At 39.8% G+C, this 18,270-nt stretch overlaps 1 protein-coding gene across 2 annotated transcripts; it reads right to left on the bottom strand.

Annotated features, from left to right (window-relative positions):
* Positions 1-644: 644 nt before the first annotated feature.
* On the bottom strand, positions 645-16,183 carry elk4 (ETS transcription factor ELK4). 2 transcript variants are annotated; one of them, XM_055027084.1, is made up of 6 exons: positions 15,986-16,183; positions 13,373-13,587; positions 10,774-11,529; positions 9,413-9,652; positions 5,505-5,624; positions 645-5,425 (listed from the first exon to the last, which is right to left on the bottom strand). In XM_055027084.1, exons 2-6 carry the CDS (start codon positions 13,577-13,579, stop codon positions 5,327-5,329), a joined length of 1,422 nt encoding a protein of 473 aa, XP_054883059.1. In that variant the 5' UTR covers positions 13,580-13,587; positions 15,986-16,183; the 3' UTR covers positions 645-5,326. The 2 variants fall into 2 exon arrangements, with proteins under 2 accessions (XP_054883059.1, XP_054883058.1); XM_055027083.1 differs by having other exon boundaries at positions 9,413-9,655.
* Between the last annotated feature and the right edge of the window lie 2,087 nt (positions 16,184-18,270).

The raw sequence follows: 18,270 nt of genomic DNA on the forward strand, positions 1-18,270 counted from the left end.
CCCTTTGGGATAAATGTTGAATCAGAATATTGAAATAAATAGAAACAACTTTATTATGAGCATTAAGAAAAGGACTTTGCTCCTTTTTTTAAAACTTGCTGTTTTGAATCAACCTTAAAAAATAATGAAAAGCAGATTTGGGTTCATCAGTCGGCTTTTGAATTAAAGCCAGTGGATAAAAGTTCCATTTACTGAGAAAATAGAGAATCCAAAAAGTATTTAACAGATGAGTACTTTGTGCTGTCACAAAGTACTTTATGATTTCAATTTGTCGCATTATTTGAAATCATTTTCATCAGCCACCTGTGGGAACTTGTCATCTATCCAGCTGGAGGAAACTGATCACTCCTGAATGTTGTCATCTCAATGAAAGGATTTCAATTCATAGCAATAAACATGTTCAAAGAGGCTGTGTTCATCTGGTCAAACAATTAGGCTCATTATGGTGGCATCTGGAAATGGAAACAATTTTTGGTCATTCTAACTCATTTAAAATGAGAGAAGTTTGTTCTGATTTCACTTCAGTTAGGGAGGAAAAAATGTTTCTGCAAACTTGTGATTTCAACATGATCTCAACATGAACCGGATCTGGAGTTTAAAGAAACCAAAGACTGATCAGATTCACACACGCACACTAAAGCTGGTCTCAGTTAGACATTTGTTTTATTATTGGTCTGTTGTACAGAATTCCTCTAGGCTTCTCACACATCAATATGCCACTCAAGACAAGCAGCTTGTAAACATTTTGAATAAGCATCAAACTGGACAAAACAAAGCAAAAACAGTCATTCTTTAAAAACAACTTTTTACATTTCAAGGAAAAGAATTAAGAGAGCAGATATGAAGAAAAAACTGAACTCCAAGATGACTGGAGGAGAAACAAAAAGCTTTGGGATCATTTTATAGCTATTTCATAGTTTTTACTATTAAACTTACAGCAAAAAAATGCTTATTCTATATATCTGTTCTACGGGTTGTAGACATTTTTATAAATATTTGTGCAAGTGCCTAATTACAAATTAGTCCTTTTTTTCCCCATACAAACTGTAAAACTTTAGATTTAGCTCCTTTTGTTCTTATAAAATACAAGTGCATAATGAAGTCCTCCCTTTATGGGGAAAAATACATTTCTTTAGTCATCAAAGGAAATCCTAGAAAAGTGACAGAATCCAATATGACAGGAACCCCGACTCTTAAGTGCAAACGTCTGATCACAACATCTGCATGTACAATATCAACACGATATCAAAAACAAGTCAACATACAAAACAGACTTTGATTTTATCCCAATAAGGCTTTGATTCCTAAAAAAGAAAGAAAAAACCCCCAACATTAATTCCCCAAAAATTACATAAAATAAAACAAGGATACAAAAAAAACATGCACAAAGAGAAATATTAAAAAGCAGACACTGATTTACAAAAATAGAAATTATTCTGAGAATTCTATTGCATTACAGGAAAATAAATGGAGGTTACAATGAGTTAAAGACAGGGGTTTTTTTCTCCTTCTATATATATATATTTATCTATACACTTTCTGAGCAAACATTTAGAGGCAGGTTGAGAAGGAACATGGCCGCCGACGGGAAGCTGGTATTTTACATGCTGAGAGCGTCGGCTCATGACGCTGTCTGTATGTACAGTGATGCATCCAGAATTACACTGCTGCTGAGTTTTCCTCCAATTCTCTGGTTTGGTCGACATCTAAGATACGGCGTCTGATGTTTCAAATAACATGAAAGATCTCTGTGAGTGAGAGAGAGCTTAGTGAGGCTGACCTTGGGCTTGGCTGCGGTAAGGCACCGTTTCCATCTGAGTGAGCGCGTGTCCTGCACCAACCCTTCTAACCCGTCACTGGGTTAGAGTTTGACACTGTGGTTCAAAACAGAACACATCTCTGTCTTTTATTTCTTTTTTTTATCCGAGTACGGTGTAAACAAGCGCCATGCATGCTTTCAATGTTAGATGGCATAGAGAGGCGGGGAGAACCTCTGGAGTCTGTCAGACTTATGGCTTTAAAGTCGGGTCAAACGCGTGGAGTGGGCTTCAGATGGCTGATAGCGAGGCAGCGGGAAAATGTTGAGCCAGCGCTGTGGGTTAAAGAACCGAAACATCACCAGCCAATCAGACGGAGAGAAAAAGAACCGAAACACCAATCAGAAGGAGAGAACGATGCAGCGCTGTCACTCTCTTTCATTTCTGATTGCATGGAGATCGTGAGTAGCGATTCATTGGATGAATTGGTTATTGAAATAATTGTAGGCTGATTTAGTAATCGATTAGGACACCGACCCAACAAAAGGAGTTTGCTGAAAGAACAGTCAGAGCAGTGATTAAGCCAAAACTGTACAAAAAATGTATACAATTTGCATTTAAGACAAAAGAAAAGAACTGTAAATATATTTCACCCAGAAATCCTAAAGTGGCCGTTTTAATTTCACCTGGTTCAGATTGTTAAAAATAGCACCTTTGCTACCCATTTATTAACTACACTGAAAAAAAGAGAATGGAAAATTGTTACATGTAGTCGAATTAAGTTTGTCAAACTTCATTTATTCATGTGTGTATAACATGATTTAGCTTATTATAAGTACTTGGATTAACTAAATTTGATTGAGTCCATCTTTTTAACTTGGATCAAATGTTTCACTTTTTCAGTGTGTTGATGTCAAGTCAAGCAGAATAGCCAGAGTTTTTTTTACATGCTGATATTCAAAGTACTTTTAGTTGCAGATTCATCTTTTGCTATAAATGATCCAGCATTCAGTGAAGAAATGCTCTTACAAGCTCTTGATATAAATCTCTAAATTGTATAAAAGTTTAATTATCAGAATAGTCAATACATTAATCAAAACCTCAAATAATAGTTGCATCTTTGATAATTTATTGATAAAATTACCCATTAATGAACTATTAGAATATTATCACTTAAAATTGAATCAATTTTAATCTTTGATGTAATTTGACAATGTATAGTTAAAAAATAATCTGATTTGATTGATGTGGCCATCTTGAGATTATCTGGACCATATAAATAGCTACGAGTGGGCCAGATTCGGCCCACGGGCCTCGAGTTTCACACATTGGATTTTAGGCATTAAAGCTGAGAAACAACTTTAAGCTACAAACTGGCATCCACACAAATGATGCTCCGCTGTTGGACTTTCTGTTTCATTTTAGTCAATTCCAATAAGAAAAGAAAAGAAAAGAAACGGCCAATGAAATGTTTTCTGTGAGTGATGGCTGTTTAAATAATAAAACCTTAGGAAAAAATATAAGAGAACAACTTTTCAGTAATATGTTTAGCTTTCCTATTATCTGTTGAAAATATTATCAGCCTGAATAAACAGCCGACGATACATTTACATTTAAGTCGCTTTTAACCCTTTGCTTCCCACAGTAAGAACTTCCACACCGAAGAATGTTGCTAGTGTCTTGAGCAGACCCGATTCCGGCTGGCTGCTCGGTGCATGTCCAGCTCAGCAGCAGAAAGAGGTCATAATGTTTTGGTTGACTCTTGGGCAAGCAAAGGTATTGCTATATGTAGTTAAAAAAAAAACAACAAAAAGAGCCATCAACGGTCTCGGCTTAAATTCCATCCGTTTTGTTAGAGGCTTTTTAAAGTGGAAACAGAGGGAAGATGGCAGCATCTGCTGACAAGAACGTAGAAGTTTACAGGACAGATTGAAAACCTGGATTTGTACAAATATGCATGTCACTAAACAGACACTGAAGCAATAACCAAGTACTAAAGCCTACATGTATGTAGGGATGTCCAGTGCTGAACTGGAATCAAACTAATTCTAGAACAGTGCCACTGGTGGTGTCAGCAGGAGCAACGCTAGCTCTAATTTCTTCTTCTACACTTTTGTTAATCCTTCTGGTTGAGGTGTTGCATTATTGCTCAGTTACTCCTGCTTTTTTTTAAACTTGTGGACAGCTAGAATGCATAGCCTGGCAACAACGTACTATTTTTCTGACAAGGAACAACTGATTAGCATCGTAAAAGCTACACTAATTCCAAGCTGCGTTGAAGTGGAGGCTTCATGATGCAGAGCAGAGAGAGGAACAGGAAGTTCAAACCATCCTCCAACGTCTCTCTGCTCAGCTTGGTAACCATACGGACAGGCAGAGAGTTAAAGGGGAGCGGCCAAAGCAAATGAGGTGGATTAGCAGTGTTTGGTAACTACTGATGATGTCATCCAGGATGTGTTACTGTGGAATATTGTCTCTGTTCCTGGATATTTAGCTGTTAATATGTCATTACAGTCAGAAGACTGCCATGCAATAACTATCTTTAGTCTAGATTTGTTGTGACACTGACTGCTGCTGGAGATTCAACTAAATATGTTTTTAATTTGAATTTAGACGAAATGCTTCTAACTGGATCTATAAGAAAGCAACAAACAACTGCTCAGGATTTCCACAAATAGCAAGCATCAAAAAGTTTTTTATGGTATTAATTTTTTCACATTTCATCCACAGGAATCCCTGCATTCATCTTATCTTTGCAAACAGATGCCCTGATGTGTTTTTCTGATTTCTTGTTTCTAAACAATGTTTTAAAGACAAGCTAGTGATAAAAAAAAATCTCACAAATGAGCCACTTCCCTTCGTTTCCGTTCTCTGGTTTCCCTCCCCAACAAGCCATGACAGAGAGATTCATGACAGAGGGAGAACTACGGCTGGATGGGAGCCCACTGTGGCCAAAAATGCTGTATGGCTTCTCTTTCTTCCCTAAAGAAGGCAGAACAGGTCAACATGGCTGTCAGGGTGTGCACATACGTTTCATTAAAACAAAACACACACAGTGGCTTGCATAAGTATTCACACTCATTCCACTCTCTGAGATCCAATCCAAATGAAACACACTGAATGTTGGGATTGGATGAGAGACAAAGTGTGAAAGAAGTGTTAAACATCTACAAAGCACTGCAGAAGCATAACTTAAGGTTCAGTTTGGACTATGGCCACAAGTCAGAGTAAGACAGAAGGGTGGAGGTGGTGTGGGTCAGGTAGTGAGCAGCTGAGGCAGGTGTATGATCAGGTTGGAGCAACAAACGACCAGAGTCAACTCGGGTCAGAAGACCCGGTCTGGCAGCAAAGCCATAGCTGGAATCCCATTAGGTGTGAAGCAGACTGTGTTCGGTTCGGTTATCATGGATATTCCTCTCTCCTTTTCATCTGCTGTGATCCCAAAATAAGCCAGACAAAATGAATGCATCATGATAGCAAACAAAAAAGGGTCCTGAGGGCACAAATACCACAAGACCAAGTGAACGCTTCACCCTCATCCGTCCACCACACACAAGCATGGGCCGCGTCTACGTTTTCTGGGGGTCTGGGGAAATGGGTCCGGGTGTGTTGGTCCCATCCAGGCTCTGGACTGGGATCTGGAACTGGGAGTTCAGGACCGATGGGAACTGCAACAGAGAAGGAAATGATGGTGTTCAGCTTTAGAGGGGAGAGAAACAGGAAGTAGAGCTGGTTCCACACACCCACCTGGAACAGGTGGGCTCCCTGACGTCTGGTGGCTGGGCTGAGGGGAGCGACGGGACTGAGCGTGCTCCAGAAGTGGATGTTGGACAGCAGAGGACTGGGAGTCAGCAGGAGGGTTGGAGTCTGGGAGGCACAGAAATATCAGTGGTTAAAGCAGGTTCTGCAGCATAACCTACCAACCTGAAAACAGATTCACTTCGACCACAAACTGTACAGCGCTGAACCGATTTCATCCATTTTGGGAGATCAGCCAACGCTTACATGCAAAATTTGACCTCATCTCGCTCTGCAGAGGCTGGAAAATCTGCCACTTTTCCCTTTTTTACCCTTCAGGGTACATCTGCATGTTAAAGGTGAGAATAGACTTAAGATGGAGGTTCGCCTTCCAGCAAACCGAAAGGAGGTGCACACCACACTATTGAGATTTATCAATAAAATACAAAATAACATGTTAAAACATTTATATTTCTGAATACATCTCGATTCCACTGAACAAGTAAACACTACTTTGTGTTGATTGATCACATATCACTGGATTTAGAAAAAAAAATTTAATTAAAATTCTACTGTCAATAATAGGAAGAACACAAACATTTAGCCACCACACACCCACTAATGTTAATGTAAGTACTAATCATAGTAACATTACATAGCAATGATACTAGGTATGTGAGCTGTTCTCTGTTCTTTGCTTTTTGAAGCCAGGCTGTCAGATTAATATCAGTGGCTTAATTAGTCTGGCTATTGGCTGCCCTGCTCCAGGCTGTTTATCATCCTCATAAAAATGTCAGCGCTAATAGCTTGTTGTAAATGATTGCTGTAAAACGCCATGATATCAATGGAGCAACAGCTGGCACAGAATAAGCTACTAGTCTGTCTCCTGAGGACCAGCGGGGTTGGGACCGACTCTGAGGAAGAAACCTAACGAAGAAAGTCCAGGGTGACCATAAGGTCAACGGGTCGGCGCAGGCTGCTCTCTGTTCCACACTAGAACAGAAAAGATATATAGTTATATATAGTAACTAGAATATATAATATATGTTCTTGTTACTATCCAACATCTAACCGTCACAGGGCTGTACGACCTAAAGCAGCACAGTTACAGACGTAACTCAGGGTAACCTAACCCAGGCTAACTAAAAGCTTTACCAAAGAATAAAGTTTTAAGCCTAATTGTAAAATCAGACAATTTGTCTGCCTCACAGACTAAAACGTACATCATCCATTCCAGGCGTCTGAAACCTTTTTTTCTAAACTGTTTTCCTAGTTTTTCCAACTAGAAGCACATTTTGCCGCCCCCTTCTACAAACTCACAGCTGAGGTCCAACTGTGAAGGTTCCTGTGTGGCGAGTGGAGGATGAGGAGTGGAAAATTTGGTAGAAAATGAAAACAAAGAGGCTTTGCACCTTCAAACGTGTTTGTGGAGGAAATGTGACAAAAAAAAAAAAGTTAGTGAGAAATATCCGTTTCTTCACAGCATCTTGTGAAAAGAAGCGGCAACATAAGATAGAAAACACTTTGTTATTCCAACTTTCTACAATGTAATACTTGAAAACCAAGAATTTTTGTTAGATGAAACAAAATCATGCAAGATTTCAGAAAACTACAGAATTGTGATACTTATTGCTGAATAATATGACGATCAGATCAACTGAAATTAACCCAGAGTTTCCTGATTTGTTTTTTTCCCTCTATTATGTTTTGTTTGTTTTGTTTTGTTTTTGTTTGTTTTGATGCTTCGAAAAATACAGTTTCAGCTTGAAAGACCATCACAGGCAAACCACAGAGACAGCTGAATGTTGGTCCTCTCCATATGTGAGCTGACAGGGCACTAGAGCTGGAAGCCATGACCATGTCTGACCTGAACAAGCAGATCTAATCCACTGAGACGCGCAGCGCAGTGCAGCACAGCGCAGCACAGCGCAGCGCCACCAACAGTTAAACAACAAGGAGATTTTACTGCAGCTCTACTGCCCCCTGCTGCTCACCTGGGAGTTGCAGCGTCACTTTCTTACAGTCACATTTAGCTTGGAACTGAGTTGGAAGGCACTTTAAAGTGGGTTTAGATTATGAGTTAAAATAAAAACACGTTTTTTTTGTTTGTTTGTTTTAATAATAATAATAATAATTATAAAGCTATTAATTGGTTGCGTTTTGAAATTAATCGCCGGAAAAAGATGTTGACTTGTCTTCGTTAAGATGTCCAGCAGTTGAAAGCTGTCTGAATGTGAAACAGGAAAGCGAATGAGAGCAAGAAACTGTTAAAACTTTGGACTTTCTGATGTAAAATGGGACCCGAAAAACGTTATCTGAGTTTTTCGGAATATAATGAATATAGGTTCATATCCAGTCCAACATCAGTGAAAAACAATGTGAGAAAAGAGTAAATAAAACAAAAATATCTGGTTCTGTAAGTGTAAGAAACTGGCATATTTCCATTCAGCTAATTTTGATCTGTGCAATTAAATGGTTGAAACAGTGACTGACAGTAGAGAGGTCTTTCTTAATGCCCAGTTCTGAGTTTGTGCCAAATAAATCGTAGAACTGTTATGGGAAAGTTGAATTTTGGTTTTATTGGATAAAAAAAAAAAAGAAAAAAGAAAGAAATGCACCCTTCAGGCCAGAAACTGATATCTTTTTTTCCCACTCTAAGGTCTGACCTGCCAACTTTCTAATCTCTGATTTTATTATTTTAACTACAGTTTTGATCTATTTATACATGCTGCCTCACTGAGATCCAAGATGTCGTTTACAAGAGAGATGTGTAACAAATAACTGTTACTTGTCAGCTTGGTTTTGACTCAAAGCTGTGAACGCTGACCAGAAAAGAACACAGTGTGCTGCAGGTTCAAGTCCAGCAGGAGCTTTGAATCTAACTGAAGGAATGAACTTTAACCCTGCACCAGAAAACTGACTCAGAGAGGTTGGATTCAGAGCATACCATCACACTACCTGGAACGCTCCCTGGACCATTGGCATTCTCTTTGTTTACTGCTGATTGGTTGAACCCCCAGCAACATCGATAAAGTAGACAGTGGATGGTTTCCACTTAAAGCATATTGAGGTATATTTGATGTTTTATCTGTTAAAAGTGGGAGTTATGAGCGTTTTTAAAGGCGGTCTTAAGTATTCGCGTATTTTCAGCATTTTGCACTTTATTATATTTTTAACTTCAAACAGATTTGTTTGTTTTTTCCAGCCTGAGCTCAGAGGTTTGCTGAGAGGTTTTGCTGTCACCTTTTGTCTCTGTTCTACTTCGTGCAGCAGGAGCTGCGACAGGAAGAACAGATGCAACAGAAGCAGGTCACAGAGAACAAACACTGACATGGTGCCAGCTCAACCTCTATCACTCTGCAACTTTACACCAGCAAAAACCAGTCTGGTAGTTTGAAAAACGTTATGTTTGCTTTACGTCTGTTTGGTTTCAATTTATAAATCCAATTATCGCAGAAAACAACAAGTTATTAGAAAAAGAAAAAAATAGAACTAGGCAGATATACGCTACTAAGTTACAGAGAATGTCCAACTTCATTTTATTCAGTCTGACTCAACACCTTCCAAAAGCCTTCACAAACCTTTAACTTAACCCTCTCCAGGCAGATGTTGCAGATTTGCAACAGCTCAGTGCTACTTAGCTAGTCTTTGCAAGTAATTTGAGCCTGAGAGGGTTAAAGATCTATGGAGTGCAGTGGCTTTGTCGTTAGTGCTTAAAAAAAACATTAAGCAGTAGATTTGATCTTCCTCTGCAAAATGGCGAAAACCTTTCTGACAAAAAATTAATTAATCAAAAATCGGTATCTGCCAGCATTGGGATCAGCAAAACTGAAATATGTGCATTCGGAGAGACCGCACACCAACATCGGCTGTAAAGTGATAAACATGGCAATGCGGCAGTTGTAGAGGCGTCTCACCTGGAGCATTGCTGGTGTGAGTGAGGCAGTGGGCAGCGAGGGGCTGCACAGGTTCATGGGGGAGAACTCAGACGTGGTGACGAGCAGAGCGGGCGGACTGAGCTGCAGGACCTTTGGCGGTTTACGAGTTTTTCCCAGAGCCTGAGCGCTTCCTGCGGTGTTGCTGTTCCCCGAAGACGAACTGGTCTCAGTGTCCACCAGGCTGGGCTCGTTTATACACAAGCTGATGCCGCCATCCACCTGCTGGACACACAACAGGTTCCTTTAAGAACACTGGTCACAGTTCAGTCCATCAGCAATGACAACCACACAAGAAGATCTGCTGGGTTAAACAAACTCATATCTAAACTCAATTAATCTGTTATTTTAATCTAGAAGTTGGATTAAATTAACAGATTAGATTTCACAACATTCTGTGGAACTGTCATAATGATAAAGACAGAGTAAGAACTATTTACCACTTATTTTAGGTAACTATATGGCTGTGACTGCATGGCAGAAACACAAGTACTGCTCTTGAAAAACATTATTGTAACACGTCTCTTCAGGACACCACGCATGAAGACGACACCAAGCATGGTAAAGACGTGTGATTTATAACACTAAACTGCACACATACTTCCAAGTTTATTGATACTTTCACTGAACAAACAGTGGAGAAAGTAAAGCTAACAATTAGAAATGCACCGATCTGATATTAATATCTGCTTTGGTCCCGATATTGAAAAATGATCTAGATTGGTTATCAGTGACAATGTGCCTGATGCAAAAGGTCAAATCTATTCACTTTAATTCTATACTTTGTGCTCTGAGTGACATCATGCTTTATTATTTATTATATTTAGAATTCCTAAAGACACTTTCTGAACCATTTGAAAGAAGGTTTAATAGTTCATTTTTACATTTGACTAAGTTAGTCAACCCATTGTCAGTTTGAGTTTCTTTATTATTCATTTTCCATTGGCTGTTATACTGACTGAATACATTTAACTTTACATGTTTGATCAAGCTTGTGAAGCTATTTTATGTTCAGGTGTGCTTTACTGGTCCAGTAAGCAAAAAAGAAACATTTTACTTAAATTCAGTTGTCTTTCTGTATTATATCAGAATCAGCAGATATTAAACCTTGTATTGGTACCGGAAATGAAAAAAGTAGATCCGTACCTCCCTGCTAACAATCCCAACAATACAAACAGTTTTCAGAGGTTCGACAATGTTTTTTTTTACACTTTTACAAATTTTTTTCATCAATAATTTAAGCTATAAATCAAAAGTCTTATAAGAAGGATAAATGATAAATATATGATAAATGCTCTGTCCTGTGTAGAAAGATGTAGAGATGTCTGCAGCAGTGTACTGGCCTTGTCGTGTGGCTGGGTCTCTAGTGTCTCCAGAGCAGCAGGTTCTGTGGACCCAGAGCCCCCCGACTCGCCGTCACTGCTGCTCATGTTTCCCTCCTGAGCGGCCTCCGGTGCCGCGCCCAGGTCCGGTAGGCCCAGGCTGGGTTCTGACTGCCGGCTGTGCTCCAGTGAGTAGACGGACTGGGGCTGCAGGGAGGAGTGTGTGCTGACGAGTTCGGCCCTCTGAGATGGAGCCTGCAGGGAATCCAAGCTGCTCAGGGTGGTCTCCATGGTGACCGGAGGAGGCGGCGCGGCGAGCAGCTTTGGCGGGCTGTTTCCGAACTTGATGACTGACGGCGGAGCGGCTGCTGGAGGGGCCTGCAGCAGAGGCGAGGTCTCCTGGCTGTGTTGGGAGGCGGCCCTCCGCTCAGCCAGCTTCTCTGCAGGGTTCTCCACCTTGATGGACTTGAAGAGCTGCCGGCCGTTGGGCAGGGAGTTGAGATGAAATGAAGTGTAGAGGCCGGAGTGGATGTAGTCATTTCTGTTGGACTGCTTGGTGCTGGAGCCCAGAGCGGCCGGACCCGACGCCGCCTTGGAGCGGTCGGCAGACTCCGCCTCCAGCAGAGCGCCATCTAACCTCTTAGCAGCAGCAGGGAGGACTCCGCCTGCTCCGTCTTCACCCCCGTCCATCCGAGCAGTGGCGTCTCCCTTCAGGATGTCAGGATAGGACACAAAGCGGTAGACGAACTTCTGGCCGTTCACCTTCTTTATGATGTTCTACGAGACAGAGCAGACGGAGCAGAGTGAGTCGGCAGCACTGCCCTCTGCGTGGGGCAGCTGGGTACTTCCTGTCTGCACCAAGCCCAAAGCCACAGACGTCCCAGAGTAGCATGGCTCAACGCCCACAGGGTCAAACCACAGGCAGGGTGGGCACCAGTCTGCAGAACTACTACTTTAGAATTCCTCTGCACTAGTGGTGCAAGAAAAAGAAATCTATAGAGAATCACAATTCCTAGTGTTGGGAATTCTCAATTGATTCAAAATACTCAGAAAAACTATTTTAAAATGTGTAAGTTGTGCATCATCGCTGCTGTTGTTTGTTAGCATAGTGCATATTGAATCACATGTCCACTAGGCCACTTTAAAATACCACAAATATTTTGAATAATTCTTTGATTTTTTTTATTTAAGAAAAAGCCAGGCAGACAAGCTAACCTGTCACTGTCTTTTTTTGCATCGTAAACAAATCTTGTGCATATTAAACTTGAACATTAACTTTATTGTACATATTTCTATTTTTTAATGGGGTTTACTGTGTATGTTTAATTTGTTTGTGCCGTTCACTTTAATTTTCCAAAAACAAATTATTGACATCAGCTCCAGTACAATGTAACCTAACATTGACAATTACTGCAACTGTAGTAATAATAGTGGTCATTTAAGTTAGAGAATTTTATGCACAAAACTATTTTTGTTTAAGTCTTAACTGATAGAATTTGATACAGTATCAAACCAAATAGATCTGTTTTAACTAAATGAACTAGTTTTGTTTTAGCAGAATCTCCAGAACAAAATAGAATAATGTCAGTTTCCTTCTTGATATGTAAAGACAGTGAAGACCCAAACACTGTACTGACTGAATGTCCAACCAACTTTTTCAGCTTTTTATTTATAAGAAAAAAAAAAAAAGACTTCCTTCCAGTTCACATTTATGCACTACGGGGAGTTGGTATGTAATACAAACGAATTCCATACAGCAGAAACCACAAGTTTACATAGAGCAAATAAAAAGACGCATACATTTTTTTACTTCCTGTCTGAAGTTAAATATTTCAGTTAACCCTCATTGATACTAATATAAGAGTCTGATTTTGAAGACATTAATGAATAAATCTGACATATTGTAAAGCTGGGCTGCACAGTGGCACAGTTGGTAGAACTGCTGCCTTGCAGTAACAAGGTCTTGCAGTCACCCAGGACTTTCTGCATAGAGTTTGCATGTTCTCCCTGTGCATGTGTGGGTTCTCTCCGGGTACTCTGGCTTCCTCCATCAGTCCAAAAACATGACTGTCAGGTAAATTGGTCTCTCTAAATTTTTCCTAGGTGTGTGTGCATGGTTGTTTGTCCCGTTTGTCTCTGTGTTGCCCTGCGACAGACTGGCGACCTGTCCAGGGTGAACCCGCCTCTCGCCCAAAACGTTCACTGGAGATGGGCACCAGCACCCCATCTCCAGCAAGATTGGGTGCACCTTTGACCCCACCAGGGACAAAGGAGTTAAGACAATGGATGGATTGATATTCTAAAACAGACATTTAAAACAAAACAGAAATAATTTAGGTAATTCTGACGTTTGGTATGTCTGAAGTACAGGCAGTAAGAAGGAGAAAGGTGGATGATGTGTCATTTCATTCAGTGTATGTAAACCTCTGGTCTCAACTGTATACAAGCTGCCATTCCTTTCTTGTTGCTGTGAACCAATAGGATCTGAGTATTTCCACACATTTTAAGCGTAAACTCCTAAATGGTCATGAAAAGAATTGTGGGATTGTTTTTCTCTTTGGCATGAAACTTCCCTGATTGACCACCTCCTGTGTAGAGGTCAGAGGTCGCCAGAGCATACCTTGTCATAGTAGTACCTCAGCGCCCTGCTGAGCTTGTCGTAGTTCATGTTGGGCTTGTTCTTGCGGGCTCCCCAAAGCCGGGCCACCTCCTCGGCCTGCAGCAGCTTGAACTCTCCTTCCTCATTGGTCCAACAGATGAGCTGATCGTTGTTGGAGTCCAACAGGAGCTGGAGTAGGAACTGCCACAGGGTGACAGAGTTGTCCATGTCGCTTACTGAGGAAAAAGAAAAATAATAAAACACACACCAGACACACAATCAGACACTAAAGCGTTTATTTAGAACGTTAAGTGGAGTCACTGCGAGTCAGTTCAGTAGCACCATCTGTTGCCCCCACAATATTCCCTGAATACACCGAATATATTCCCACAATATACACTGAGGTAAAGTGATGCAGTGATAGAGGAACCTGCTCAATCCACACCAGTTGGGGTTTGTGGAGTACAGGATTAAGTCAGATAACCCCAAAAATGCCAGGTAGTAAACTGTTCATTTTTGTTATTTTTACCAAACTGAGATTTTAAAAATTAGGAGTGTGCCGAATGATCAGCACCGATTTTCTTAAATTTGTGTGATTGGCCAATTCTTATCAGGGTTTTAATAGTTTTGGGGGTTTTCTTTATCGTTTAGGTTTATTTCATTGTGACTTTTTGTTTGTATAATTCTCTTAGTTTTAGTCAGTATTTGATGTATTTGCTAGTTTTCATTAGTTATTATTAGTTGAAAGTTTAGTTTTTGTTCGTTGAATATTGTTTGGTTTTTATAGCAGTAGTTTAGCTTTTCATACTTTGACCATTTTGAATTCTGCACCTCAAAATTAACCAGGGAATTGTATTGTGATTATGTATACATGTATTGGATAATGAATACCCATCAGTAGATACCGTTGTCAAAAAATGATTCGAAACGTTTGCTGTGGCCTTCTTGCGGACTAGCAGAAGCGCCACCAGGAGGAAGACGGAGTGTCGTAATTTGCTTGTGTAGAGAAAAAAAAATCTATTTCACATCAGTTCAAAGTGTTGTTAAATAAATTAATGAAGACAAAAACAAAGTTAGTTTTATAAATGCACAATATAGTTCTAGTTAGTTAAAGTTGTTCTCTCATTACTTACTGTTTTTATTTTTTTACAATTAGCAAAAAAAAAAATGTTTTCTCAATTTCAGTTTTTATTTCTAGTTAACTAACATAACCTTGATTCTTAAATGTCAAACCAATCTTATCTTCCTTCACCAATGTCTGAAAATTAGCCACTGTCCTCTGCTGGCAGACGCGCCCATGTTTTACACCCAATGTTGCCAACTTAACAATTTTGGAGCGACATTTTGCTACTTTTCAAACCACTGTAGCAACTCTTTTCATTATGAACAAAATCCCTGCTGCAAAATTATGAGAATGTTGTGTTTCCCTTCTTCATTCGAGTGCGTTTGATGGGCAGGGGTAAATCAGATTTTAAGTATTTCACCAGACACTGGTCAGAACCGAATAAAAGAAAATTCTGTTTGTTTCTGATTTCTGACTGACTCAAATTAAACCACACTGAGAATCTCAAAAAGCAAAGAGATAAACAAAAGAAATTTGACATGGACCCCATACTCTCAGGCAGATACCCATTACAAGATTTCTGTGACCTGTAGGTTCTAATTTTGGTCATTGTCTCAGCACCATTACACCAAAAGACAGGGGAAAAGAAAATGACTGTATGACAAAACCCCATCTATTTACACAAAACGGATTTACTAAGATTTAAAGGGCTTCAAAACGGTGAGCTGCCATTATAAGTATTGGATCTGCTGATGACTGATCAGAGCCATTAAAAAAAGAAAAAAGCTCAGTTCTCTACCAGAATGTAAGTAAACAAAACGATTCTGTCCTTTGACAGGACAGACGATGATAGTCACTGCGCCCTCCCGTAAGGAAACCTGCTGTCAAACATCCCATAAAATATTACTACAATAATTCATTTTTGAATGGTGTCTCTGGTATTTTCGCTGCCATCTACTCTGACAGGATCCGTCAGCATCGAGATGTTTAAGCTTCTTCGAATAAATCTGGCCTGACTCATGCAACATGCTTGGATGGAGAACACCCAACCCACACACACACACACACACACACACACACGATCCAATCTGTCTCACACTGTCATGTTAAAAGCGCCGATATCAGAGGAAAATAGGACAGTGAGAAAAACTGCAGTCGGAGAAGATTACCACAGAGGGTTATATAACATATGACACTGATTGAAACCCTTATCTGTAGATATAGGGATGAAGAGCTAAACGGAATGGCAGATTTGGTGCACAGTTATATCAATAGGTTCTAAAGTGGAGCGATTTGTTCTTGCTGTCAGGCAACCACCAGCTTCCCCACTGTGCAGAACAGAGACCACTTGTTGATGGGGAACCCTGGGATAGTTTCGATAAAGCTAACACTGCTTCAAGGTTTCCTTTGGCGTCAGTTAATGTCCCGATTAAAGCTCGAGCAGCTGCTGTCGCCGTCAGCGCGCGCATACACACGGCTGAGGTGTCAAACAAATGAAAGCGCCGACGTTTTCTGGCTAGCTTTTAAGTTAGCCAGGGCTAGCTCCAAGTTAGCTCCCGTGCTAAGGTTACCTCGCTCGAAGAGCCCGCTGAATTTCTGAGTCCTCGAGCCGCGTCCAGGTGTTCCTCTGTCATCTCTGGGAAGCTCTTACAGCACCATGGGTCGGGAAACAGGGTCCTAGCAAAGGGTCGAGCGCATTCCCACTCAGGAATTCAGATTTAAAAGCATCTGGATCTCACTGACGGTGTATCCTTTGACCAGGAACTGATGCTGCGTTCAATGTTCTGCGTATAAACCCAATCCGACAACTTTCTTCAGACTTCGTGGGTGTGAAGTCCTTCCGTACAAAAGGTGTTTGACAAATGTGGTGAAGTCAAAGAAGATAAGACAAGAATAGCGTCTTGAGTTTAACTATTTTCAGTAATATTATGTAGTAGAAGGTTATTTGGCGATCTCATCAGTTTCACTGGTCTGGCGTTGTTTTCGCTCTGAACGAGTGCAAGAACAATGCAAGTTAGAATTCCTACGATTTCAAAAGTTCTTTAAATGCGTCATTAAATAAACAGAGATCACTTCCCCCATTGTTTGTTTTCATCTCTGGTTTTAGCTCATGCTGTATTTTTTCCATTCAACTATAAAGAAATAAGTGACAGATCACCTGTTGTTTTTTCTTGTAGGATGCATGCTACAAATCCAAGGCATATTTTAAAAATATTTATTTTTCAAAAGCATGCATATTTTTCTTCTTTCTTCATACTAAATCTAAATAAAATTAAGAACCTTGTGATTGTCACTCGACATAACACTCGACATAACTTTGAAAAATTGCTAAATGATTTAAGTCATGCATCCTTTGCCTCACAGTTCTGCACTATTTTGTGTTCTTTGTCTAAATCAAACATATTGTCATTTCCATTTTGAAAGCAACATGAAACTGATTTGGGTATAAATTGTTTTGCAAGGCACTCTATATTGTTCTGTCATGTTGCACCTAAAAAAATCAACATTGCACCTTGAAAAAAATAAAGAACTTTCTTTCAGATGAAAGAAAGCTCAATTGAATCACATTAAATGGAATAGAAGTATTTTTGCCACAACTGCAGCACTTTTTTTTTTTTTACTGTATCAGTTGGTGGGAAATGCTTGCTATCTTTGTTAGAAATTGAATTCCCACATTTGGAATCAGAATTCTACTTACTCTTGTGAACTGTAGATCTACGAATCACCACTAGGGGGTAGTGCATCACAATAATCCTCAGAACCAAGCTGCGAAATGGCCAGTTACACGAATACTGTCCTGCTCTACGTGTATTATACACAAAAGGAAAGTTACAATACACTGCCAACTACTGTCCATCTGATGCAAGTGCAAGCATTCTTTTGTGAAATCCAATATGGCGGACAGACAGAAGCTTATCAGACTAACTCGGGAATACCCAGTCCTCCCTCCTACTGTGGAAAACTCTTGCAGGTAAAATAAATATTGTGACGTCAAGACACCCTTAAAGACTAATACTACTGATGTATTTTCCAAATAACAATTTTATATTTGGAGAAAGTTACTACTGATCACCTGTCCACTGAAGTGGACGTCATGCATCAGTGACAACATTTTTGACAGGTATTGATATCAATACTCTGACTATAGATCTACAATATGCAACATTTCCAGCAAATATTTTGACAGTAAATAAACTGACATATTTAGTTCTTAACCTGAAATCCATTGTTACTATTAGGAAGTAAAGTTTTTATATACATTAATGGCAGCAGTGAGAGTGGAGATGAGGATGACAAAGAACCTTTGATCACTGAATGAAGTAATGCAAGATGTTGAGGGACATGAAATAACTGGATATGCAGCACTTACAGAATGCAAACCTGTATGCATTCCAAAAAAGAAAATAAATTCTGGCCTCAACAGATCAGGAACTGAAGACATTTCCAATAATAAATATGGAATCATGTCATACCTCAGACACCCCAGGTCAAGAATGTATTGATCATCAGAGCCAGGTCTTCAGAGAAGAGACATTATTGTTATATTGCAGAAAACATGCTGAAGCATCATATTCAATGCTGTTAGTTTTATAAAAAATTTAAAATGTCCATAATGAAATCATACTGCTTGAGAAGGAGCCAAAATGAGACCAACTAGTTGAATGAGAGGGAGTGAATTAAGGGATCAGATAGTAGTGAACATTAGACTGAGAGACAAAAACAATGTTCTATGTTTATGCATTCTGTTAACTAATGTCAAAATATATTCACATTATAATTTACAGCATTTCATTAGCGCATGTTGTCCACCTAAGTGAACACTTGGACAAATCCTACAAAAATATAAAGCTTTTTT

The sequence above is a fragment of the Poeciliopsis prolifica genome, unplaced genomic scaffold, assembly GCF_027474105.1.
Source record: "Poeciliopsis prolifica strain line A6 unplaced genomic scaffold, Auburn_PproV2 SCAFFOLD003, whole genome shotgun sequence".
Taxonomy (NCBI): Eukaryota; Metazoa; Chordata; class Actinopteri; order Cyprinodontiformes; family Poeciliidae; genus Poeciliopsis; species Poeciliopsis prolifica.

What these genes read in the sequence shown, in the direction of transcription:
- elk4 (XM_055027083.1), bottom strand. Translation starts at nt 13,579, where the DNA reads ATGGACAACTCTGTCACCCTGTGGCAGTTCCTACTCCAGCTCCTGTTG. An exon ending in TGAGGTACTACTATGACAAG is followed by an intron (nt 11,530 to 13,372) that starts GTATGCTCTGGC and finishes TCTGTCTCGTAG; the next exon opens with AACATCATAAAGAAGGTGAA. An exon ending in AGGGAGCCCACCTGTTCCAG is followed by an intron (nt 5,426 to 5,504) that starts GTGGGTGTGTGG and finishes TCTCTGTTGCAG; the next exon opens with TTCCCATCGGTCCTGAACTC.